The 26,592-nt window shown below is 42.1% G+C and overlaps 1 protein-coding gene across 1 annotated transcript in view; it reads left to right on the plus strand.

Annotated features, from left to right (window-relative positions):
• The first annotated feature begins 2,563 nt into the window (after window positions 1-2,563).
• Window positions 2,564-26,592, plus strand: part of LOC121287121 (cysteine dioxygenase type 1-like) — a 34,871-nt gene continuing 10,842 nt past the window's right edge. The window contains exons 1-2 of the mRNA XM_041204687.1: window positions 2,564-2,802; window positions 20,252-20,329. Of these exons, the coding sequence (XP_041060621.1) occupies window positions 2,633-2,802; window positions 20,252-20,329 (248 nt within the window). The 5' untranslated portion in view covers window positions 2,564-2,632. The remainder of the gene's footprint in view (window positions 2,803-20,251; window positions 20,330-26,592) is intronic.

Genomic DNA, 26,592 nt, shown 5'->3' on the forward strand with positions numbered 1-26,592 from the left:
CCCAGTCAACTGAAATAGTTTCTCTGTACCTACCCTAGCTGCTCCCATTAGTATCTGAGAAACCTCAAGTAAGTCGCCCTTTATCCTTCTAAATTCCAAGGAATACAACCCAAATTTGTCAATCTTAACACTCGGAGTCCAGGAATCATTCTGGTAAGCAGGCGCAGGACTCCCTCCAAGAGCAATGTATCCATCCAGGGATTTGGCACACGGAACTGCTCTCAGCATTCAGGGTTTTGAATGGCTGAATAGTCTTCCAGGTGTAAAGGTCAGTATTCCATTAGCCTTTTTTGATTATTTTCTGTACCTGTTCATGATATTTTAATGTCTCCACCCCAGCCACACCCCCCACCAAACCCCCAAATATCTTTGAACCTCCGCTGTTCCTCGCTTTTTACCATTTAGAAAGTACCCTGGTCTATGCTTTTTAGATCCAAAGTGAATGACCTCACATTTGCCTACACTGAAATACATTTGTCATGGTTTTGACCGTTCACTTAATCTATCAATAACTCTTTGTAATTTCACGCTCTCATCTATTCTGCCTATCTTTGTGTCATCGGCAACTTTGGATGTGTTGCTTTCTATCGAACCATGAATAGTTGAAGCCGGAACACAGATCCTTGCAGGACACTACTAATCACATCCTGCTAATTAGAGTACCTGCCCATTTTCCGTACTCCCTGTCTCCTGCCACCTAGCAAATTCCTAACCAAGTCAATAAATTGCTTTCAATTCCATGAGCTTCAACTTTAGCTAACTTATGAAGGATTTTACCAAATACCTTCTGGAAGTTCATATAAATAACATCCATAGATAATTCCCTACTTTAGCTGCCATTTCAAAAAAATTCAACCAGATTCATCAGGCATGACCAATCCATGCTGGTCGTCTCTGATCAGCTGAAAGTTTTCAAAGTGTTCAGTCATCTGATCCTTAAGTATAGACTCTAATAATTTCCTGACAGCAGATGTCAGGCTAACTGCTCTATAAGTCGCTAGTTTTCCTCTCTCACCTTTCTTAACTAGTGGACTGACCTGCACAATTATCCAATCAAACAAGTTTCTTATATTATAGCGTCTTATTTTTAATTCTTGGAACCTTGTCTGTACACTACGTATTTCTATTACCATTATCACGGTTTGTACTCTGACCTTTGCTCTTATTCTTTCTGTATCTTATCTTTAGGTTGCTATTATTTCTAATATTATTTCTACTGTTATTTTTATCAAACCTTGCACCTCCTTTCTTGGTTTCAAGTTCTTTCTGCAGTCCTATTTATCCTTTCCACTAGAGCTTTGGTTACAGTCTGGTTCAGATGCAGCCCCCTTCCAGTCATATATCTCCTTGTCCCAGTATATGAGCGGCAGTGTCCCATGAAAAGAAACCGCTCCTGGCTACAACACTCTTTCAGCTTTGCATTAACTTTCCTGATGTTTATGAGATTTGATAATCAGAGCACTTGTCTCATGTTGTAATCCAGAGATTACAATTATAAAAAGCCTGCTTTATAAATTTAGTTCCTGATACTCAAGCCACCAGGAACCTTGTTCCCTGTTCGTTTCTATATCAATAGTTTGGACATGGGCCATGTCAACGGTTTTTCCCCTTCCCTTCCACAACTGTTTCCAGCCACTGTGAGACATCTTTTACCAGAGCATTGGGTATGCTACACACCCCTCTGGGATCTCAATTGGGAGTGCAGGACACCCTCTAACCTCCTAAATATAATTGTTTTATGTTCTTTTTAACCTTCCCATCCCCAAGCCATATGTCCTTTGTTAATGTTTGAACTCACTTTCCTGCTGTATAGCAAAGGCAAGAAATCATGTTCTCAGAGGAATTTGAGCCCCACTATTTAGTGGCAGAAATCATTTTCAGTAGTAGCAAGATTCAGGACAGGGAATAACTCAAGTAGGAGTGAGGCTTCAGGTAGGAATGATGCTCTGGCATTAGGTAGGACTGGGGATCAGCTAAGGGACTGGATTTGTTGTGGCGAGCACCACTGAGGAGGCCACTCGCAAGGCTGAGGTTGTGTCGATTTTTGTTCAGAGACACACAGGTTGGACAGCCTGAACCCTGATAATGGCTGCATGCTTTAGTTGGGAGGAAGTCAGTATGTGGGAGTGCCCTTCTGAATCAAACAATGATTGAGATACAGTGGAGCTTAAATCCTGCCAGTCTTCAATAGTATAAGGAACATGTAAAATTGTTTCAATAATGTGGCATAACTCTGGAGTGCATCATCATTCATTTCATGAACCTAAAGAAATGTGAATCATCTGTAAGATTTCACCAGGGCCTTGGGGCTATGTTCCTATCGTAAACTGAACAACAAAAAATTCCAAAAACTAAGCAGAATACCAGATTATTTTGACACAAAATATTAAACTGTGAGCGTCCAGACGATTTGATATGTTGAGTCATCAGTTCAGAATGCAGGCAACCAATCGTCATGTATTGTTAAATTCCCGACTTTAATTCCATGGAACTCCGCCCTCTGTCGCGAAGACCGCCCACAATTTTTCCAAGCTTCTTATAAAGTACTTTGCTGCAGTTTCAATGTCACCTTTATTTCATTTAGTCTGATCTGCCGTTCGTTCGGTTCACCAAAAAAAAACGCGGAATAAAGATGAATCAGACGCAGATCCAAGTACCGGAGACGTTAGAGAATCTGATTAAACAACTTCATGAAATCTTCTCCAGTGACAAAGTCAACGTGGAAGAAGTGCACGCTCTGATGGAATCTTATAAAAGCAACCCTGCAGATTGGAGTAAATTCGCAAAGTTCGACCAGTACAGGTAACCCACTTGGTAACCTACCGGTAATCCTCAGCATTGAGATTAAAGGGCAGATGACAAATTCAATACTGGAAACAGGGTCAAAGGTAAATCGTACCTGGGACTGGAACTTTTGTCACCGCATACATATTTTTCTTCATTAAATGTTGCAAAAGAAGAACAATAGTTTCAGATTGGTGAAATCCAATCTGCGTGGGACGTTTGATAATCAGGGGGCTCAATTGACGCGTTTCAAGTGTTGATCCTGTCAAATTGTTGCAACAGGTGCTATAATGTTGCAACGTTTAGCAACGTTTTTCCATGAGGGCGGGGGGAGATTTTTCCAATTTTGACAAGACGAAAACGCTCAGTTACGTATGAGATTAATCTCGTTTCCCCTCACCCCCCACCACGAATAAATTAATGCATTGACTAATTGATGGGTTCATGTATTACAATGTGAGTGCGTCGATGGATAACTTTGCCATGTATGCAACTGACAATTTACAACCGTGTTTTCTTCTAGGAGTCGATGTAGACTGGATGCCTGCAAATCATTGCTCTGTATCTGTTTTGTCAATTCATTGATAGCAAACGTTATTGAAAACTGGTTGTTTTCAGGATATTTATGTGCGTTCACAGTCACATAGCCTGCAACACTCACTCCTCAGACTTGCATGTGTAGGTTTATTAATTTGGTTGAATTGCAGGTGAGCAGCTGGCACAGGCACCTTCAGTCTTTTGGAGAGGTCTGGGGATCTCAACGGAGCGCTGTTTTCGTGGTAAAATTTTAGCATTTTATTATTTAAGAATAAAAAGAGCAGGGAGCCACGTTCACCTCTGTGATCTAAACTAATGGGACTTTTTTGGTTGGGGGCAAACGAATGAAAGATTTGCTGGACACATTCATGAAACGGGTTTTGCCTCAGAGCTAAACTAACCAATTCAATTATTTTACATTTCTTCAAAGGTAATTACGAACAGAGGCTCGTATTAAAATAATATTGATTTGAATATAAAAAGTTGACATTGGGATTCTCAACCTTAAATTGCTCTCCATCAACCTAAAACTAACTTTTTCCTAAATGCTGAATCTTGTGTAACAGCTGACATTCTTTGGGTATAGATAGTTTTATTAATATTCTCAAAAGTAGATCTATTGTTTAAGTTTGTAAAGCTATACTCGGTAACACAACATTGCCAACATGGCTTTGTTTATATGAACATTGAATTTGTGTTTCTGTTTGTTTCGTGTATGGAATCTTGTCGATAAGAAATAACATTCTGTATTGATACCTAAAGGACTTGTATTTATATGGTTGAAATGTTTAAGTAGCTGTTAACACAGACAAATGCTGTACCTAATCTATGCACAGTAATACTGTACAACACTGCTCTGCAAAGGAATGTTGGCCTCTTACATGCCAATTCTTGGAATTCTAACATTTTCAGAAAATCCCCACACCCTGGGGCATTCTTCCTACTGTTCAGTCACAACTCGGAACTGCAGGGTAATTGAAGAGGCTGTCTTCTTTCTTTTTGCTCTTGGTCTCTGCTAGAACACACTTGCCTCCCCCACCAGGAGAGAGAGAGAAATTGCCTGCCTGTCTTTGCAGGGGTGTCTAACTGGTGATTTTTCTTGTTTCTTTCACACGCACATACTGGTCTGCAGCCAACTTTTTGAACTCATTTTCTTCATGTATTCCCGGGAGGAGAAATAGCCATGTCTTGCATTCATATCAGAACATTTTACGTTGTCTTCATAACCACAGGAGATTAAAATCCAGTCTTCTGCATTTTCCATGCCCTTCTTTCAAGTATTTCTGTTTGAAGAAGGCCATGATATCTTTTCAGGTGCGACATTCCATGTTCTCCCAGGACAGGTCTGTCAGTATAATCCACATAGGAATTCTCCAGAAAGTGATCAGTTAACATTATCAACCATCTTTTGGTCAGTCTTTACTTGTATTTCTTTTAAAAACACAGGTCTTCCTTAAAAAAAAATTAAGTATGCCCATAGGTAGTTGGTAGCTGCAGTGCATTGGCATGACAAGCGTGCCTGTCATTTTAACCCCGCCTCTCATCCTACTCCCATTAGACAAGCAAACTTAAATGTGGCTATTAAGTTATTGCCTAAATTGTTTTCATAAGACTAAGATTAAAATTTCAAGTCCAGAGATCAAACTATATTTATCTAACTAATGTATTAGACCTCAGCTAAGAAATTGTCTTGTGCAAAATGTCTTGCTCTCTTGGCAAACTCAAATGCAAATAATTTTTAGGACAAAAAACAAGTACAGTATCATTGTGAATCAATTACTGTGTTTAAAAACACTGGAGATAATGAGGCAGCTGATCAGTGGTATAACCTGCTCACATGCTCTGTTCCTTTGACTTCATCCTTTTGAACACTTATCTAATTGTTAGGGACTGATCCTGTGGGCTCCTGACTGCAGCCTTTTGCAAGCAACCTTGCCGGGTATGAGCAAGACTGCAATGTAATGAGGTCGGAAATAGAAATTGAAAATGCTGGAAATACTCAGCAGGTTTGGCAGCATCTGTGGAAAGAGAAAAGGAGTTAACATTTCACTGACCTTTCGTTCTCAACCTGCAACGTTAACTGTTTCTCTCCAGAGATGCTGCCAGACCTGCTGAGTATTTCCAGCATTGGTCCCTACCAAAGCCCATTAGTAGCAAAGCTTTCAGCTTGAGTCCTGTTCTCAGGAACTCCCTCGCTACCCTCTCCATCTTTTTTTTAAAAAATCTCAAAAGCCCTAAGCTTTTGGTCACCTTTCCCTTCCGGGCTTGGCATATTTTCCTTAAACCCTATGTAAAACCTTGGGTTTGCCTTGACATTAAAGGTGCTATATAAATGCACATTACCACTTACAAAATAAAATTTAGAACTAGCATTTCATTGTGATAGACAGAAAGCTGTCACTAAACAAAGAAGTAATCTCCCTCTCAAACTGCAGCTATGTTGTGTGCATATTCCAAAGTAATCTTCAAAAATGAGGCAGTCATGCTGGGTGGAGAATCAGAGAGGATGTTTGCCGACTATATATTGCAACAAAGAATGAAGCAAACAATAAATTTCATCAAAGTGTTTGAGATTGGGTAGCAATGGGACAGTAACCCAATGAAATCATTCGACCCAATTTTAAAGGGGCAGGGAGAGACATACAGTGCATGCAAGCTCCAAAGTGAGTGGTGTACCCAGGTGTCTGCATTCAGCCTCGTTACAAAAGTAAAATACTGTGGCTGCTGGAGATCTGAAATAAAAACCAAAAATGCTGGAAATACTCAGCAGGTCTGGCAGCATCTCTGGAGAGAAACAGTTAACATTACAGGTTGAGAACAAAAGGTCAGTGAAATGTTAACTCCTTTTCTCTTTCCACAGATGCTGCCAAACCTGCTGAGTATTTCCAGCATTTTCAATTTCTATTTCCAACCTCATTTCATTGCAGTCTTGCTCCTACCTGGCAAGGTTCCTTGCAAAAGGCTGCAATCAGGAGCCCACAAGATCAGTCCCTAACAATTAGATAAGTGTTCTGGCCAGACAGGGAAGTCATCACTGCTGTCCCACTAATATCTTTGACTGAAATAGCAGATCATGTCATCAGCATCGGAAGGGGGTAAGTCACTTTCCTCATTTTAATTGCTCTGCCTCACCACAGTTTCTGTTAGGCAGGACAGTTAAAATTAGGTAATAAAAACAAAGTACTGGAGATGCTGGAAATCTGAAATAAAAACTGAAAATGCTGAAAAAGCTCAGGCCTAGCAGCATCTGTGGAGAGAGAAACAGAGTTAACATTTCGAGTCCGTATGACTCTTCTTCGGAGTTAAAATTGGGACCATTCTCTGAGCATCATTGTGAATGCCGAGTAGCCTGGGACAACTTTTCATGTGATTCTCCCTCTCTCCTGACCTACACTCTCCCACCAGTGACCTCTAGGAAACTAATATTGGGAGTAACACAGTGAAGGGAAAAATTACAAGCATAAATGCACAATCCAAGGCCCAGTAATACTGGCACTTCCAGATGATCTGCTAACATGTACGCAAATGCTTGTTAACTTCCTCTTTCTGCAATCACTCTCTTGTCTGAAACAAGCCACAGCATTTGAGATCAGAAGATCTCAACTCGCACAGTGCTGAGATTACTGGGCGGAATGCCAACCACGATGGCAGGTTTTCACACTGTATTCTCCCAAATCCACCCAGCATTGGGTTATGCATTCCCGGGAAACATGCCATTTCGGTGGCAGGTAGGCTCTCATTTGCCCACCACACCGCTTCATCACGCCATGTGCCATATTTAAAATCCAACTGCGTGCACACAACTGTGTTTCCAGCCCACGACTACTGCAGGAAAGATGTCCAAGAAAGGCAAAAAGACTGCAGCCACTAGCTTTAGTGACACATCACAGGAACATGTTTTGTATGCTGTGGAGGCCTGCCACAATGTCCTATACCCCAGCTTTGGCCACAGGATGCGAAGCGGCATGACCAACCAGGCTTGGGAGGTGGTGGCAGTGATCAGTGTCAATGCTGCACAGAAGAGGTCAACCTTGACCATGCAATGCAGATAAAGGATTAATGATCTCATCCGTGCAGCCAGGGTATGGCAACCATCTCATCACTCCCAAGTCACACACTCAAGCCCATCACACATTCACTGGCATCTCACTCACTGCCAGCTCAAGGGACAACATCACCCATTCTCACATACACACCCTCACATGTTCATCTGCCCTATCTCCTCTAGACACTGCCTCCTCAGTATCTTGAGGCCACTTGTACAGATCAACATCTGCCCCACTCACACTCTGGGTTACCCTGCTTCCCCAGTAAAGCCCTCATCCTGCAGCGTCTTCTCCCCCTTTGCCAAGCAAGCCCTAGTCCTGCAGCCATTGAAAAGTCACCCACATATGGCTGATCTGGTAGGTAGAGACCTATTCATAAGCCCTCCTAAAAGTGATGTGGTATTGTCTGTAAAGCTTGGCACTGATGACACTGAGTACTGTCCACAGCAAGATAGGCAAACAAACCTTGGAGTCCAGAGCAAAGTGCAGCCTGCCAGGTGCACGTCGCTTATGTGCTGTTGTGAAACATGTCAGCGTGTTTTCCCACTGACGTGGACAGACAATCTAGCAGCGGGGGGAGATGATGCAGACATGCTGCTTCATTACAATGAGGTTCCTGACATCCGATGGTGGAATACGCGGCCCACCATTGGCGAGCTGAGGGACGATCACTAACTGGTTTCACGACGTCGTGAAACCGATTGCGCCAGATTGCTCACGTCACCGAACACTCCCCAAGCCAGCGGGCACGGAATAGCCCAGCCTACTGTCTTTTCTAATGATCCAAAGGGTTTAACCATAATAATTTAGGTAAGATTCCAATTAACCCTAAGCAAAGTGCAGATTGGAGCATTGGATGCTAGGGACTCCTGCAGAATCAGCTTTAGTGGACTGGACACTGTGCCTAGATGGCTGAAACCCAGCCACCCCCAACTCAAACCAGGTCCTGTTATCTGACCTCTCCAGGTCCAACGGTCCAAGGAGGGCAAAGAAAATGCCACAAAGACACTCTGAAGCTCTCCTTGAAGTGTGATTAGTGTTGATCTAATGACTGGGAGGAGCTTGCTACCAGTCGTTCAGAATGGTGGCAACTAGTCCATCAAAGGTGAGGCGTTGGCGTACTGGTATTGTCGCTGAACTAGTAATCAGGGTAATGCTCTGGGGACCCGTGTTCGAAGCCCACCATGGCAGATGGTGGGATGCAATTGATTCAAAACTTCCATGGATGACCATGAAACCATTGTTGTAAAAACCGACCTGGCTGGCATAGTGGTATTGTTGCTGGACTAATAATCCAGAGATCCAGGGTAATGCTCTGGGGACCTGGGTTCAAATCCCACCATGGCAGATGGTTTGAATTTGAATTCATTCTGTAATGATGACTATGAATCCAAAACCCATCAGGTTCATGAATGCCCTTTAAGGAAGGAAATCTGCTGTCCTTATCTGGTCTGGCCTACACGTGACTCCAGACCCACAGCAATGTGGTTGACTCTTAAATGCCTTCTGAACAAGGGCAATTTGGGATGGGCAATAAATGCTGGCCTAGCCAGTGATGCCTACATCCCATGAATGAATTAAAAAAAAAAGCTGCATCACACTTTGAGTCTTGATGAGGCAGAATGGCAGCACAGAAGAAAAGGAATCAAATCCCACACGGCAGATCCCACTACCTCGTGGGATGTCCTGCCCCATGTGCCCAAGGATCTGCAAATCAAGAATCAGCCTGGTCAGTCACATGAAGACCCATGGCAGAAACCCGTGATCCTGAATGGACGTCATCCGTGAATCAAGGGACAGCCGACAGTGGAGCAGGGAAATAATTTGACCCTTTCCACCACCACACCTTTGCTGGAAGTTGAACTGAAAGCTTGCTTACATCTCTAATTGGGGATTCTGTCAAACTTGAGGCAAAATCATGGCAGCAGATCAAGAGAAGCCTCAAGAAATTTCCTAGCGAAAGTAGCATGTATTTCAATGCAGGTAGAAGACTCAAATGTCTACAGGAGTTTCTTTTAACTAGAAGAGGTATGACCTCATTTGAACAGATAAAATTAAAGTTGCATTGAACTTAGTTTCCCTATTAATTTTCACAGTTTATGTATTTGTTCAGCTGAATCTAGTTCAAGCCCAGTGCCAGGATAGCTACAGAAGACGACACCTAAATTTGTGCTGAATAATTTGCAATTGTTAGCCCAGAACATACTAGCATAGATCTTGATTTTGTTCAATTGTGTAAAACAAGTGATAATGAATAGCCATTATATTTCATCACTTTACATCCCTCCCAATTTTGGTTTCCAGAATGGAAATAAAATCAGGAGAAGTGTAAAACTATTGCACAAGGTCAAGATATACCCCAGTGCAACATTTCCACCTACGCAGCTTAGGTATGCGGCTGTGCAACAATGCAGAACACATCATGCATGTCAGTGTTTTCTTTTAACGTGTGCTCATCATGCAACCTTAAAGATACTGTGCAAGGCAGCAAACAGGCTGTGCACAACAAAACAGAATCGGAGGGAACATTGCCGCACTGTGTACAATATTTGCTCACTAATAACATGACATTGCCGTGGCTGCTATTTTAACAAACACGTTAACTTCCATTTAAAAAGGTTAAAACCTTCATATACTAAGAAACCAAGCAAGTTCTTCAGGGTAGTGTCCTAGCTACAACCATCTTCAGCTGCTTCATCAATGACCTTCCTTCCATCATAAGGTCAGAAGTGGGGATGTTTGCTGATGATTTCCTGGATGAGTGCAGCTCCAACAACACTCAAAGTTTGACACCATCCAGGACAAAGCAGCCCGCTTGATTGGCACCCCATCCACAAACATTCACTCCTTCCACCACCGATGCACAGTGGCAGCAGTGTGTACCATCTATATCTGCAAGAACTCACCAAGGCTCCTTAGATAGCAGTTCCAAACCCATGACCACTACCATCTAGAAGGACAAGGGCAGCAGAAATATGGGAACACCACAGCCTGGAAGTTCCCCTCCAAGACACTCACCATCATGACCTGGAAATATATCACCATTCCTTCACTGTTGCTGGGTCAGAATCCTGGAACTCCCTCCCAAACAGCACTGAGTGTACTTACACCACATGGACTGCAGCGCTTCAAGAAGGCAGCTCACCACCACCTTCTCAAGGGCAATTAGGGATGGGCAATAAATGCTGGCCTATCCAGTGATGCTCACATCCCGTGAATGAATTTAAAAAAAAAAGACTTGTATCTTAAATGTGCTAGCCTACAGTAATTTTAAGGTTGTGTAAGTAATAAGAAAATGAAAAATTACAAATTTTATTGCCCAATAATTTCTTTGCACTGTTGCTTGCAGCAGTGACCAGGGATTAATTTCTAATTCATAATGGATTGCTGACCCCTAAGTCTGCCCAAGATCTGTTTACTGCACAGATTGTTTTCAGCATGTTTGTGTTCTTGCTCTACATTAACTGTAGTAACCCCACTGTAATTTCACCATTGTGTACACAGCCTGTTTAAATATTAAACATTTTTGTCTGAAACAAGATGACATGCATGGCCTTTTTAACCTGAAATGGAAGAGTCACATGTGTAACTGTGTCAATGTCTTGAGGTCACAGCTGCGCATTGCCTTCCCAACCTCAAATGACAAAAAGAAGAAACCTGCATTTACATTGCAATTTATTACACCCTCTGGATTTCCCAAAGCCTTTCGCCACCAATTAGTTATCTTTAAGGTACAGTGACTGTTATGTGGGAAAATTGGGTAGTCAATTCTGTGCATTCTGTCCAGAGAAAATAAAATTCCCTGATTCTCTAAGATGAACTCCCGTTATAAGTGGCATGGACTTCCCTGCTATCTAGCTCATAGAGCCTTGGGGATTCACCCTGTTGCAGACCATTCTGGCTGTTCCACTTGCATTTAGGGTATCTTTTTTAACGTCCTGGCACACTTCGCATCCATTAATTTCCTAAATCCACTAGGTTAAAAGAAGCAATGCTAAGAAAAAACCTTTCCAAACTATCATTTCTAATTTTTAAATAGGCAGATCCAGTGCTTTAAATGTTACCACTCAATAGAAGCAGAGTGTATAAATTTGAACTATATAGAGGGTGAGGGCTTTTCTAGATTGTTTAATTACACAGAATTAGTAGTTCATTTACTAGAGTTTCTCAGTCACTGCTAAATTGACCATATTTGTAAAGGCTATGGCACATGTCTTGAAGTGGATTATGATCCTAGCCCCTTTTTGTGACTGGTCTGGATCATGCATACTCCTTGGATGATCGCTCTCACTTAAGTGTCTGACAGGCCTGTCTTTCTCAACCTTAAGTGGGTCTGAAGAACCGATCTAACTCTACCTGAAGGAAAGGAACCACCAGAGAATATTACCATCCTCTAGATAGCCTTTTTAATCATTTTTAGCTAGATTATAACCCAGATATTATAAGGGTCCAGGCATCTCTCCTCCACAATGTACCCCTCCACTGAAGAGTGTACGGAGATGGATTTTCAAGTTCAGATACAGGAGACTTTGAGACGATATATTTTCTAAATTATATAAGAGTTTATTAAAGAACAAAACATGCAATTCGCTTTTGATAATTCAATCGCAACATTGACAGTTTTAGGAAAAGTAAATATAATCTTGTTTCTAATAGAGAATCCAAGTCTCATTAGTGCTACATCAATATTTAAAGCAGTTTTTACCTTAAATCCCCAAGAAGAATGCTACCGATTCTAGCAAGATACCACAATCTCAAATACGGGGGGGGGGAACTATCATCACTACACTACAGCAACTACTTTTTTCCTTGATAGGTGCTGGAGTGAATCCAATGAATCCAAAATATTCTAATATTTATAACCTAAAAGAATTAAACTAGCAGGAAGCATGTTAAGCACTAAGGCTAGACCATGTTCTTTGTTTTTCATCAACATCTTTCAATCAAACAGGATACTGAGCTGCAGACAGTGGTCACTTCCTTGCAACACTCAGTTTCCAGGATTCAGTTAACAAGTTGCTTAGGGTCCTCCTTAAGGTTATCATTGATAGGTTGTAGTATCTTACAATTTACCATTACCTTGCTGAGGTGATGTAAAGGCCAGTTCCTGTTTTTCAGAACTGCCTTGTGTTATACTCTATGCTGCAGGATGTTGTTGTCCCTGAACACACAATTATGCATAGGCATGTTTTTAAACTTTTAAACCTTTGTCCAACAGATGAACTCTATCTTTAACTTTTAATCCCTACTTCATAAGAGAATTACTCTTTTTAAATCTCCTTTTTTATGGCTGAATTATCTTAATAATTCCTGTTTATAGCTGCATTCCTTCACAAGCTCAGTGGAAAATGTGAGGAAAAAATTTTCTCAAAGACTCAGTTAATAAGCAATGGAAAAAAAAATCATAGTGCTTATTTTAGTGTTCTAATGGGCTACAAGAATGAATAAATTACTGCTGCACTTGTACAAGCAAAATTGGTTTTTTGATGTGAATTTTATGCTGATCAAAGTGGGGTCCGGGGCAATATAGCGTTGGGGAATGGAAAACCTTTCTACTTCGCATGTTTTGAATCTGGGACTCCTGGGGCTGGGTACAGAGTGGTTAGCTCCCTCTTTTCCATTCCAGTGACATATTTCAGCCATCCCGCTGATGTTTTCCTTCCCTCACGCCAGCTATCTGTTGTGGATATCTGTAGCCTAGGAATTGGCCCTTACAAGTGTTAAACAGATTATCCATCTGAATTGAAATTGAACCCAAGTCCCAGGCCTGAAAGGCCAATACCTAATCCAATTCTCAAGTGACTGTCTCAAGCAGAAATGTCATTCCACGTAAGTTATATGGTATTAGAATATTATTATAAGCTAGGTCCTCTGTAGCTTTTGTTACAGACAATGGAAGGTACAGAATACTGTGAAATTTAATGCTCTCATGTTGCTTGTGTCATGACTCACTGGGGATAGTGCGCTGCAATATCAAGCTCCTCGAGCCACGACAAACGTGAAAAAGTTTGATCAAACCAGCTAATTGTTTAATTTGGGTTAACAGAATACGAGCACCAGGTTTGTAAACTTAATAAGTTGTCTTGTAATGCTGAACTGCAGAGATGACCACAGGCATGGCTTCCTTCACCTTGATGCCAGTCTGCAGAAAGCTGCCTTGAGCTCCTTTACCTTGAGGCAGTCTAAGATCACCTCTTTTCAGACTCGAAGGCAGGTCACAATTTGGCTACCGGTGGTAAAGGTTACCCAATATTGCCCTGGTTCTTGACACCACAGCATTGGACCACCAGTGTTGCAGGAAGTGCTGCAGTGAAACTTAAATCCAGTCTCATATGAGGATTGAGAAAGCAATTGTTGTGTTGAAAGGAAGATTTGTATGCCTAGACAAGTTAACTGTCTACTGCAGAATGTTCCTAGCACTGTCTCTAAACTGATTATAGTCTTCTGTATTCTGCACAATTATTGTCCACAATTGCCAAGGGAAAAATCACCAAGCCCCATTCATCCTTCACCCCTATGCTCGCTGACCTTGTTACTTACTTGTTAAGCAAAACCTCAAGTTTGGAATTCTGGAAATGTTGAGTAGGTGTTAAATGTTATAAGCTCACTTTTTAAAAAATAATCAGCAGTGATTACTGTCAGACAGAGACCAAGCACACTGTGCCAAATATGTTATTAAGATTGGCAATGCAAGGGCACAGGTGATGGAAATTACTTGGTGACCAGCGTGTCAGGGCCCAAACAACATTTATTTTGGCAGATTTATTGCTATTTTTCTCAAAAGAATTGGACATTTTATTATCTCTAATCTCTCTTGCGTATCAGTGCGAATTGATCTAAATTGATCTTCCACTTCTGTCTTGTTTACAAAGCACATTAAATGAATCTGAAGGGAAAACAACAAGTATTTCTCTGCCAGTGGTGACGGAGAGGAAATTTTCTCTCAATCCACCCTTGCAAAATTATCAATCCATTCTTTTGGAACTCCTAAAATATATAAACTGACAATGTTTTGCCAGGCCGTAGCCTGCATTGTAATGGAATTGATGAGCTTCACTTCATGAATTGTTTGAGGCCTTAAGAGGGCTAAGAATGGAAACTATGCCATCTTTCATCAGGGGTGACTTTCACTGACTATGAAGAAAGGTGGAATGACCAGAAACACCAGGAAAGCCTCGGAAGGATTCCAGCCACATCCAAAAGCTGACTGCAGTTAGAGGTGGTGGAACATGTGCAGTATCTAATGTATTGTACATAAGGGTGGAATCCACATAGATCTGGGTTCCGCATACTTTATGCCCCTCAAAATCCCAAGAGGGATATCACCATATGGAGGAAGATGTTTTTTCCCAAAAACAAAACAATAAAAAAAAAACTTGCACTTTGAGATGTCCTGAGGATTTAACAGACACAATAAGCTTCTTTGCAATCAATTAGTTACTATTGAATTGCAAGTCCCTGTTGTTTTGTAGGCAAGCCTGGCACAACAAGGTTCACAAACAACTATGTGAATGGTGAACAGTTGATCTATTGTGGAATTTAAGATAAATGATATGAACATACGAATTAGGAGTGGGTAACTCGGCCCTTCGAGCCTGCTCCGCCATTCAATAAGATCAAGGCTGATCTGATTGTAACTTCAACCCCACATCCCTGTCTACCCCCGATAACCTTTCACCCCCTTGCATATCAAGAATCTATCTACCTCTGCCTTAAAGATATTCAAAGACTCTGCTTCCACTGCCTTCTGAGGAAGAGAGTTTCAAAGACTCCTGACCCTCAGAGAAAAAAATTCTCCTCATCTCTGCCTTCTTTTTAAACAGTGTCCCCTAGTTCTAGATTCTCCCAAAAAAGGAAACATCCTTTCCACATCCACTATGTCAAGACCCCTCTGGATCTTATATGTTTCAATCAAGTTGCCTTTTATTCTTCTAAACCTCAGCAGATACAAGCCTAGCCTGTGCAGCCTTTCCTCATAAGACAAGCCAACCATTCCAGATATTAGCCAAGTAAACCCTCTCTGAACTGCTTCCAATGCATTTACATCCTTTCTTAAATAAGAAGAGCAATACTGTGCACATTACTCCAGATGTGGTCTCACCAATGCCCTATACACCTGACACATAACCTCCCTACTTTCATATTCAATAACCGCAATGCCTTGCTCCCTTTTCTTCATCAATATTACTATGGTGCTTTTTATATCCACCTGACCATGCAGACAGGACCTCATTGTCCAGGTGCTGTCTTTCAAATGAGACAATGTAGCACTATCTCAGCACTACACTAAAACATCAGCTCAAATTATGTATTTTAGACTTAACATGGTGCTTAAACCCACAATATTCTGAGTCAGTGATGAGAAGGGTACTACTGAGCTTATATTATATTGCATTTTTCTTCACTCCTAACTCCCTAAGTTGAGCATCTAAAATCTGCTGACTGTCATTGCAAATGCCTAACTAAATTTGTTGAGACACCAAGATAGGCAGGAAAGAAATCTGTCAAGAGGAGGTAGAGGGTCTGCGAGGCGATAGAGACAGGTTAAGGGAGTGGGTAAAAATTTGGCAGATAGAGTATAATGTGGAAAAATGTGAACTTGTTCACTTTCAGGATGAAATAGAACAGCAGTATACTATTTAAATGGGGAGCGAAATTGCAGAACTCGGTGGTGCAGAGGGTGTCTGGGTGCCCTGGTACATGAATCACAGAAGGTTAGCATGCAGATACAGCAAGTGGTTAGGAAGGGAAATAGAATGTTGGCCTTTATTGCAAGGGGAGTGGGATATAAAAGTAGGGAAATTTGACTGAAACTGTACAGGGCATTGGTGAGACCACATCGGGAGTACTGTGTACAGTTTTTGGTCTCCTTATTTGGAAAAAATGATTGCATTAGAAGCAATCCAGAGAAGATTTTTAAAATTTGTGCGTCGCTGGCTAGGCCAGCATTTATTGTCCATCCCTAATTGCCCTTGAGAAAGTAGTGGTGAGCTGCCTTCTTGAACCGTTGCTGTCCCTGTGGTGTGGATACACCCACAGTGCTGTTAGAGAGGGAGTTCCAGGATTTTGACACAGTGACAGTGAAGGAATGGCAATATATTTACAACTCAGGATGATGAGTGGCTAGGAGGGGAACTTCCAGGTGGTGGTGTTCCCATCTATCTGCTGCCCTTGTCCTTCTAGACGGTAGCGGTCATGGGTTTGGAAGGTGCTGCTAAGGAGCCTTGGTGAGTTTCTGTTCATTTGACTCATTCCTGGGGTGAGGGGCTTATCTTATGAAGAAAGGTTGAACATGTGAGGCCTATACCCATTGGAGTTTAAAAGAATGAGTGGTGGAAACATTCAAGGTCCTGAGGGTACTTGATATGGTAGATGTCAGGACAATGTTTCCACTTGTGGGAGAGATTAGAACCAGAAGACACAGTTTAAGAATAAGAAGTCTACTGTTTAAGAGAGAGATGTGGAGAAATCTTTTCTCTCAGAGAGGGCCGTTAGTATGTGGAATTCTTGTCCCCAGAAAGCAGTGGAGGCTGGGTCATTGAATTTATTCAAGACTGAGACAGATTTTTGATAGACAAGGGGGTCAAGGGGGGTCGACAGGAAGGTCAAGTTGATACTACAACCAGATCAGCCATGATCTTATTGAATGGCAGAGCAGGCTCGATGGGCTGAATGGCCTACTTCTACTCCAAACTCCTACGTGCCAAAATCCTAGATCTGCTACTGTGCCTGGGAGTCTGGCTAGACTCTGAACCTACATCTGGAGTCTCCATTTCAGTGAGTACTGATATTGCACATATTGTTTTGGCAACATTCACAAAATTTGCAACAAAAACTCAGCATACAGGTCATGAAAGCCTCTTTCTTCATTCTGCGTGGTGACCTCACAAACAAAGCCCTTCATTTTCTTGCCAGTACATTCCATTCTTGTGGCTATGTTTGATGTGTTGTGAAATGGTCTTGATGGATAAAGTCAGCAAAACAGACTGCATAGGCATGGGTCAATCACTTTCTCGCTCTCTGGTTCCTCCCCCCATAACCAACTCACCATCATTCCAACCTATCCACGTCACCACCTGCTGGGGCCAAATTCGTCCTCTTGCTCTACTGTTCTCTGACTTTCATTTATGACAACTCAAAATCAAGGACAGATCATGGACATTGTGGCCTCACTACAGCTGTCCCTTTATTACACTGCTGACCTTTTAAGGAATTGTACCTGTTGTTGGAGCAGTGGATGGAAAGCAGGTGATATTTAAATTCTGTGCCTGTTTGTGCTCCCATTGTGTTTGGTCGGTCAACATCAGTGATGGAATAAAACCTTCTAAAACTTCTTGTTACACCAGGCAGTCATGCAACAACTGAAATCCTGTCACTCCTTGTTCAATATTAATTAAATATCAAATAGCACGAATGAATTGTTGCTTTGAAATCATCTTTGATGTCTTATTGCTAAAAGGAATTTATTTTGCTCCCTTCCCTCAACTCTCCGCAAAAAATGTCACCATGTCAAGCCTATTTTTTAATAAGAAAATCTAAGTACTAACCGTTATCATGTAGAGGCTCGTAATAGCTTATCTTTACATAGCAGTTTTACAAACTGTTTAAAAGTTAACTGTTTAATAGTTAACTTAGATGTCAAATGTACCCTTGTTCCCTTAAAAACTTTAGCATGTCCAAAATCTATTCAAACCCACTTCCCTCCAAATGAATTAGAGTGACCAATGCAATACTGGATTTCTTGTGTCTGTTGTTGGTATGAACATTGTCAAAGGAACAGAACCAGATGCATCACATAAACCTTTTTTACTAAGCATAAGCATAAAAATGATTTTATTTTGTCTTCCTTTCAAGCACTAACTACTTTTGAGCAGATGGACAGCAAGGTGCAAGAGTGACGGGTGAATGATTTTTTTTCTCTCTCTCAAAAGGATTATGTCATCATCATGCCCCAACACTGAGCGTTCCACAGGCTGGGGAACGCTAATCCACTCAGTATTAGGATTACGTATTGGGAGCGCAAATCCACTCAGTATTAGGATTACGTATTGGGAGCGCAAATCCACTCAGTATTAGGATTACGTATTGCGAGGTCGAACTCCGACTAAAGCTCACTCCATCCTGCACCAATAGCCCTTGGCTCCAAACACGGGCAACAAATAGGGTGGGGACCCAGTAACACTTGAGGATCATTCTTTGAGTTCCCTGCAGGTCCCTGCCAGCAGGGACGTTGACAAGATTCCTGAATCCAGGACTAGGTAACAAAGAAGTGGGGCGGACTCGTGGGTTTCCAAACCAAAGTCATGATCTGCAAAACCTCAGAACCTGTAACATTTAAATTGCGGTCTTGCTTAAAGAGACTGATCCAAGAATTTCCCATACTTTCTTTTTTGCCAGTTTTAATGCTTTAACTGATTACAGTTTCTCAGCTCTCTTAGACGTTCTCCAGCAGGTGTCCAATATGCACCCATACTGATATGGGCATCTGGCTGTTTAGCTTAAATTCCTGGACCCAGAAACCCTAGCAGATTCAGGCCTGTTCCCTTGTAGCACGTCAAACTCTTCCACAGACCAGGACAGCAAATGGTCAGATCTCTATTCTACCCAATAAGGGGAATCCAGACACAGACAAGTCTGACCTGTGTAATCATTATTAATTTCAAGGCAAAGTGAACTTTTAGGTCAGATACATGTCCTTAGCAAAAAATAAAATGCATAAGACTAGAAATGCAGGCCACTGTGGGGGAAGGGGCATGATTTAAAGTGCACAAGTTATTGTAAAGGATGGTGCTGTACGTATCTTACCTGCTCTCCTCTCCATCCCGTACTTTCTAGTCCGACTTTCCTCTCTCTAGCTCCCGCTTCTTGTTGAACCCAGAGCTCCTGCTTACAAGTGTCCTAGTCTGCTGCTCCCTGACTCTGCACAGTGGTGGCTGCAAATGGAATGTTCAACAGTGCTTTAAAATCACATTTTCCAATTGGGGAGAGCAAACAGCTGAAGTTTTTTCAGGAAATGAAAGTAGAGACATACCAGTGGAGTACCTCGGACTGATCATCTCATGTTGGGTGCCAATAGCTTGATGAACGTTGGGCGTGGGAGACCATTGATATTGAATACTGCCACCTCCTGTGTACCCATTACACAAGGTGTGGAATAATGCTGTGAAACAGTGCCTGTGATGCCAAGAACCAGCAAACCACACGTCCACATAGCTTCTTAAAAATTCTAATTCCACAATGTTGCCTCAGGACCTGAACAGTGACCCTGGGTTTCTGTGTCCACATAATAGTTTGCCTGTTTAAGAGTCTGCTTGGTGGTTGCATTAAATAACTTAACGTTGACCCAGCAATTTCAGTGCGTATTTTGTGGTGCCCTTGGATTTCACTACTGTACCCCATCCATCTGCGGGTGTTGACTTAAGGACTGTTTTTAAGCTCTGCATAAGTAGGGTTTGTGGTAATCCTAATCTATCTGCTGGTGCAGGATCATAGATATGACAAATTTCAGCCTACCTTTAGATATATTCCATGGTTCAGTGCTTTTTATCACTCTCATAAATGTATTTAAGAATATGACTATACCTTACCCCAGAACATAGAAAGCACTGAGATATAAGGCTAAGTAAAGCACTCCCAGCAGAATCAAATGAAATTTGGATTAGAAAGTAGACATTACCCTATCTCCAACTCGCTTCCTTTGAATGAAGCTTCTCATCAAGATCACTGGATTTACCTTATGGGTCCCTCCCCACTTGAACCTCAACAGCTAGTGAGTAAGTACAGGAGTTAACCAAACCACAAATCTGAGATGGAGTCTGCGCATTTTTCTAAATTCTCACTTGATATTAATCTGCGCACTATAATCTGATCTTGTATTTTTGCAGATACACTCGAAACCTTGTAGACCATGGGAATGGAAAGTTTAACCTGATGATTCTGTGCTGGGGTGAAGGACATGGCAGGTAAGGAAAATCACAGAGACACAAATTCAGTAGATTTTTTAAAAACTATTTTCTCTTTTGAAGTCAATAACACATGCTAGATATAATTCCACAAGTGTCAAGCATCCATTGTCAAAATATACATTTTCCATGCGTGACTGTTGGAATTATTCACCGTAGTGGACTCCTAGCCCAATATTGTTTCCACTGAATATCCATCCCTGTAAGCTCCCACTGTGGACTCCTGCCCCTAGTTTTCCCACCTGCCTCCTGGGACTAGGCTAACAATATGGTAATGAGGCTTTGCTGTTGAGATTGACAGGGCCTCCACATCTCTGGCCTAACCAAGTTTGTTTGGCTGATAACTTGCTCCTCTGCATTCTCCCTATTCATATTGGTGCCATAGGTGGTTTTAAATGGGTTAAAATCAGGCCCTGTTTAATGTCTACTGGGAACTTCCTGTCCACCACATTCTCTGTCACATTTGTGCCAAAGTGAAAATTTCTGCATCAAACTTCTTTTAAAAAAAAGATAGGATCATTTGGAATAAACAAATTCCACCAAGCAGCTAAAAACACCCCAATTGATACCCCAAACAAGAAATCACAATATCTATAAGCCCTCACTGAACTCTCCAAGTACATTTTTTAAAAACAAGTAAGTTGGGGGGTCAGACCTACAGCCTTTAAGTGATTACTTAACATCAACAGCAATCATAAAGTTTTGCAGGAATAGAACTTTTTCTCAGCAGAATAATAACATGTTACATTATATAGAACACCACTGTCCTTTATAATACAGCAAATATCTAACTTACCATAAGTAACTCAATGAGAGAACAGTCTGTACATGTAATTGCACTCTGCAATGATTGATTAAAAAATTTATTCATTTCCCCTGATAACTTTTGCTGCTAAATTATAGTGTTGGCTTATGAAATCAGATGCTGAAAGCTGTTGGCTTGTTTTTTTTTATTTCTTCATGGGATGTGGGGATCGCTAGCTAGATCAGCATTAATTGCCCATCCCTAGGTGTCCTTGAGAAGGTGGTGGTGAGCCACCTTCTTCACCCACTGCAGTCCATGTGTTGCAGAAACATGCTCATTGCTGTTAGGGAGGGAGTTTCAGGATCTTGACCCAGCGACGGTGAAGGAACAGTGATTTAAGTCAGGATGATGTGTCGCCTGAAGGGGAACTTGAAGGTGGTAGTGTTCCCATGTATCTGCTACCGTTATGGGCAGTAGGGGTTGCAGATTTGGAAGGTGCTGCCGAAGGAGCCTTGGTGAGTTAATGGAGTACATTCTTGTAGATGGCACACACTGCTGCCAATGTGTGTCGGTGGTGAATGGAGTGAACGTTAAAGGTGATGGATGGAGTGCCAGAGTTATGTAATTTGGAATTCATTCAGTATTTTTACTTTTATGAATGCTGAAAATTGTTATGTATAATGAACCCTATTAGCATTTGGATAATTGAACTATTACCATAGGTTTGGGGTTCATCACCCACAGGAATAATGCCATGATATTTACTAGGAGGCAAGAAGGGTGCTAGCGAGGCCTAAATAAGCTGTGGAACCCAGCAAAGCTGCAGATGTGGAGACCTGGCTGTTTGTATTTTGCAGGTTAGCCTCCCAAATTAATAATTTCTTAACAAGGTGGGGGGGTAAAATCAAAGCTAATAATTAAACTTCACCACCGTTAACAATATTATTGGAACAAACATTCCAGCAACGTTAACAGTGTTGCCGAGAAATAGATGGGTGGTGTTTTTACAATGGGAAATCACATAGTCAATTATCAGTTAATAGGAAGGAGGAAGGACAATGTCTAATTGGAACACTTGGTGATTGATTCTCAGATCCATTATAGAAAATCACCTGGTTAATGTGACTGCTTAAATGATATGAACCCAGAGGATAAAATGAAACTCTGTGAAGCCAACCTGATAAGTTAACCATTGTTATTTTGCTTTCAATCAGAAAGGCAAAATGGGCCCGAGTTCATGAACTGTTGGACAGCCATTGTGCAACAGTATTAAAACATCTTAAGTTGAGCGATAAATAAATCCATTTTTAAATTCAATGTTTGTCATCAAACATCCTGACTTGTGTCCATCCAACTTTGTTCCATCAAACTCTTTTTTTCCCTTCCCTCTTGCCTTTTTTAAATTACCAATGTGTCAATTGTTTCCATTATGACATGGGAATGTTTTAATGTTGACATTTTGATTTGCATTGCTTCAGGAACACAGCTGAATGTCAAGTTTACAAGACTCTGCACCAGTTTCTTTTTTTTACTATCATCTAGCATGCCTGACAATTTTAAAATTAACAGATTTCTCCATTTTGTGCCCTTCACAATCCTCATCCTTATTCCTTCCCCAACTTTTATCCCTTTTCACTCCTGAACAAGAACTCTTAATTCTAAGGTGCTTTTAAGGTAAAAAGAATCCCAAAGTGGATCACAGGTGTTAGTTTAAAAAAATGATAGTGAGTTGAAGAAGGGAAAAATGAACTTGGGTGATGAAAATGTTTTTATCAAAAGAGGATGGTTTGTAGTAGCTTCTTAACAGCGGAGAGAAAGGAGAAGCAGAGGGGTTTAGAGGGGATTATAGAAACCACATTCGGCCAGTCGAGCCTTTTCCATCATTCATTTAATCATGGTTGTACCTTAATTCTACTGGCCTACCTTAGTTCCATAACCATTAATACCTAACAAAAATCTATTAATCTCAGCTGGGAAATTTTCAATTACTACAAAATTGCAGTCTAGAATTTGGTGCTGATTCAGAGTTGATTCAAATTGAACCACTGCCATGGGATGGGCATGTGAATCACCTACACAGGATCGATGGCCGTAATATTCAAGGTGAGGCGGGAAGGGCACAGGTGAGGCTTAAATCAGCCAAAGAACTTGGCAAGCCTGGAGACATGAAGGCCCTGCCGTTTTGATATTGCAGATCTGACTCCCATCCAACAGTCAGCCAAGTAAACAGCTTCTTAACATTGAGGCCAATGATAAAACATCACCACTGTGGGTTTACTTCTCTATTAACTATATTATTGCAAGGCTCAATATTTCAGCAATGTCAACTGCATCATTTAGAAAGAGATGGGGTGTGTTTACAATGGGAAATCATGGAGTGATAGTCTAAGGACAATGTCTAATCTAACTGCAGTTCCATTAAAGAAAACCATGTGGTTTATGGGGTTGTTATGAAAGAAATGAACCCACAAGGCAGAATGAAACTTTGTGGGAGCCAACCTGATGAGTCAAGTTGGCTACGGTCACTTTGTTTTCAATCGGAAAGGTAAAGCAGAACCTGAATTTGTTAACTACTCTATTCTACAGCCATAGTCATGATGCAAAACTAACTGAAGCATCTGTCAAACCCCATGATAAATATACCCATTTCCAAATTAAATTTATCTCCTGAGACATGATGACCTGCGCCTATCCAACTTTGTGAGGAATCAAACTTTTTTCCTTCCTCTCTTCCCTTTTTAAATCTCCCATTTATCTCGTTGCTGTATGGCTTTTCTTATTCATTCATGGGATGTGGGCGTTGTTGGCTAGGCCAGCATTTATTGTCCATCCCTAATTACTCTTTTAGGTGGTGGTGAGTTGCCTTCTTGAACCACTGAAGTCCATGTCGTGTAGGTACACCCACAGTGCTCTAAGGGAGTGAGTTCCAGGATTTTGACCCAGAGACAGTGAAGGAATGACAATGTTAGCTAGCATCGTATGTAGCTTGGAGGGGAACTTGAAGGTGGCGGCGTTCCCATGTATCTGCTGCCCTTGTCCTTATGGGTGGTAGGGGTTGCAGGTTTGGAAGGTGCTGCTGAAGGAGCCTTGGTGAGTTGCTGGAGTGCATCTTGTAGATGGTACACACTGCTGCCACTACATCAGTGGGGAAGGGAGTGAATGTTTGTTGGATGTGGTGCCAATCAAGTGGCTGGTTTGTCCTAGATATTGTCAAGTTTCTTGAGTGTTGTGGGAGGTATACTCATCCAGGCAAGTGGAGAGTATTCCATAACACTCTTGACATGTCCCTTGTAGGGAGTCAGGAGGTGAGTTAGTTGTCGCAGGATTCCTAGCCTCTGACCTGCTCTTGTAGCCACAGTATTTATATGACTAGTCCAGTTCAATTTTTGGTCAATGGTAACCCTCAGGATGTTGTTAATAGGGAATTCAACATTGATAATGCCATTGAATATGAAGGGGTAATGGTTAGATTCTCCCTTGTTGCAGATAGTCATTGCCTGGCACTTGTATGGTGCGAATGTTACTTGCCCCTTGTCAGATGAAGCCTGGATATTGTCCAGGTCTTGCTGCATTTGGACAAGGACTGCTTCAATACCTGAGTCATCGTGAATGATGCTGAACATTGTGAAATCACGAGTGAACATCCCCACTTCTGACCTTATGATGGAAGGAAGGTGATTGATGAAGCAGCTGAAGATGGTTGGGCCAAGGACGCTACTCTGAGGAACTCATGTAGTGATGTCCTGGAACTGAGATGGTTAACCTCCAACAACCACAGCCATCATCCTTTGTGCTAGGTATGACTCCATCCAGCGGCGAGTTTTCCACCTGATTCCCATTGACTCCAGTTTTGCTAGGGCTTCTTGATAGCACATTCGGTCAAATGCAGCTTTGATGTCAAGGGCAGTTACTGTCATCCCTGGAGTTCTGCTCTTGTCCATGTTTGAACCAAAGCTGTAATAAGGTCAGGGGCTGACTGACCTTGGCAGAACCCAAACTGAGCATCAGTGAGGAGTTATTGCTAAGTAAGTGCTGCCTGGTAGCACTGCTGATGACACCTTCCATTGTACTGATGATCGAGAGCGGACTGTTGGGGCGGTAATTGGCATCGTTGGATTTGTCCTGCTTTGTGTACAGGATGTACCTGGGCAATTTTCTACATTGCCCTGTAGATGCCAGTGTTGTCGCTGTATAGGAACAGCTTGGCTAGGGGCCTGGCAAGTTCTGGAGCACAAGTCTTCAGTACAAATGCCGGAATATTGTCAGGGCCCATAACCTTTGCAATATCCAGTGCCTTCAGCTGTTTCTTGAGATCATGTGGAGTGAATCAAATTGCCTGAAGACTGGCATCTGTGAAGCTGGGGGAGGCCGAGATGGATTATCCACTCGGCACTTCTGGCTGAAGATTGTTGCAAATGCATCAGCATTATCTTTTGCACTGATGTGCTTGGCTTCCTCACCATTAAGGATGGGGATATTTGTGGAGCCTCCTACTCCAGTGAGTTTTTCAATTGTCCACCACCATTCATGACTGGGTCCAGAATTGTGGGATCACTTAGCTCTGTCTATAGCTTGCTGCTAATGCTGTTTGGCACAAAAGTAGTCCTGTGTTTAGCTTCACCAGGTTGACACCTCCATTTTTAGGTATACCTGGTGCTGTTTCTGGCATGCCCGCCTGCACTCTTCTCTGAACCAGGGTTGTTCCCCTGGCTCGATGATAGTGCTAAAGCGGGGGATATGGTGGGCCGTGAGGTTACAGATTGTGTTCGAGTACAATTCTGCAGCTGCTGATGCCCACAGTGTCTCATGGATGCCCAGTTTTGAGCTGCTGGATCTGTTCGAAATCTATCCTATTTAGCATAATGGTGGTGCCACACGACACAGTGGAGGGTATCCTCAATGTCAGGGTGAGACTTTGTCTCCACAACAACTGTGCGGTGGTCACTCCTACCAATACTGTCATGGACTGATGCACCTGCAGCAGGCTGGTTGGTGAGGATGAGATCAGTTATCTTTTTCCCTCTTGTTAGTTCCCTCACCACCTGCCGCAGACCCGGTCTAGCACCAATGTCTTTTAGGATCTGGCCAGCTTGGTCTGTAGTGATGCCACTGAGCCATTCTTGTTGATGGATATTGAAGTCCCCCACCCAGAGAACATTCTGTGCCCTTGCCACCATCAGTGCTTCTTCCAAGTATATTCAACATGGAATATTGATTCATCAGCTGAGTGGGGTGGTACATGGTAATCAGCAGGAGGTTTATTTGCCCATGTTTGACCTGATGCCATAAGAATTCATGGGGTGCGGAGTTGAGGACTCCCAGGGCAACACCCTCCCGACTGTATACCACTATGCCACCACTTCTGCTGGGTAGTCCTGTTGGTGGGACAGGACATACCCAGGGGTGGTGATGGTGGTGGTGTCTGGGACATTGTCTGTGAGTATGACTATGTCAGGCTGTTGCTTGACTAGTCCATGAGACAGCTCTCCCAATTTTGGCACATGCTCCCAGATGTTTG

This window comes from Carcharodon carcharias, chromosome 14 (assembly GCF_017639515.1).
Source record: "Carcharodon carcharias isolate sCarCar2 chromosome 14, sCarCar2.pri, whole genome shotgun sequence".
Lineage (NCBI taxonomy): Eukaryota > Metazoa > Chordata > Chondrichthyes > Lamniformes > Lamnidae > Carcharodon > Carcharodon carcharias.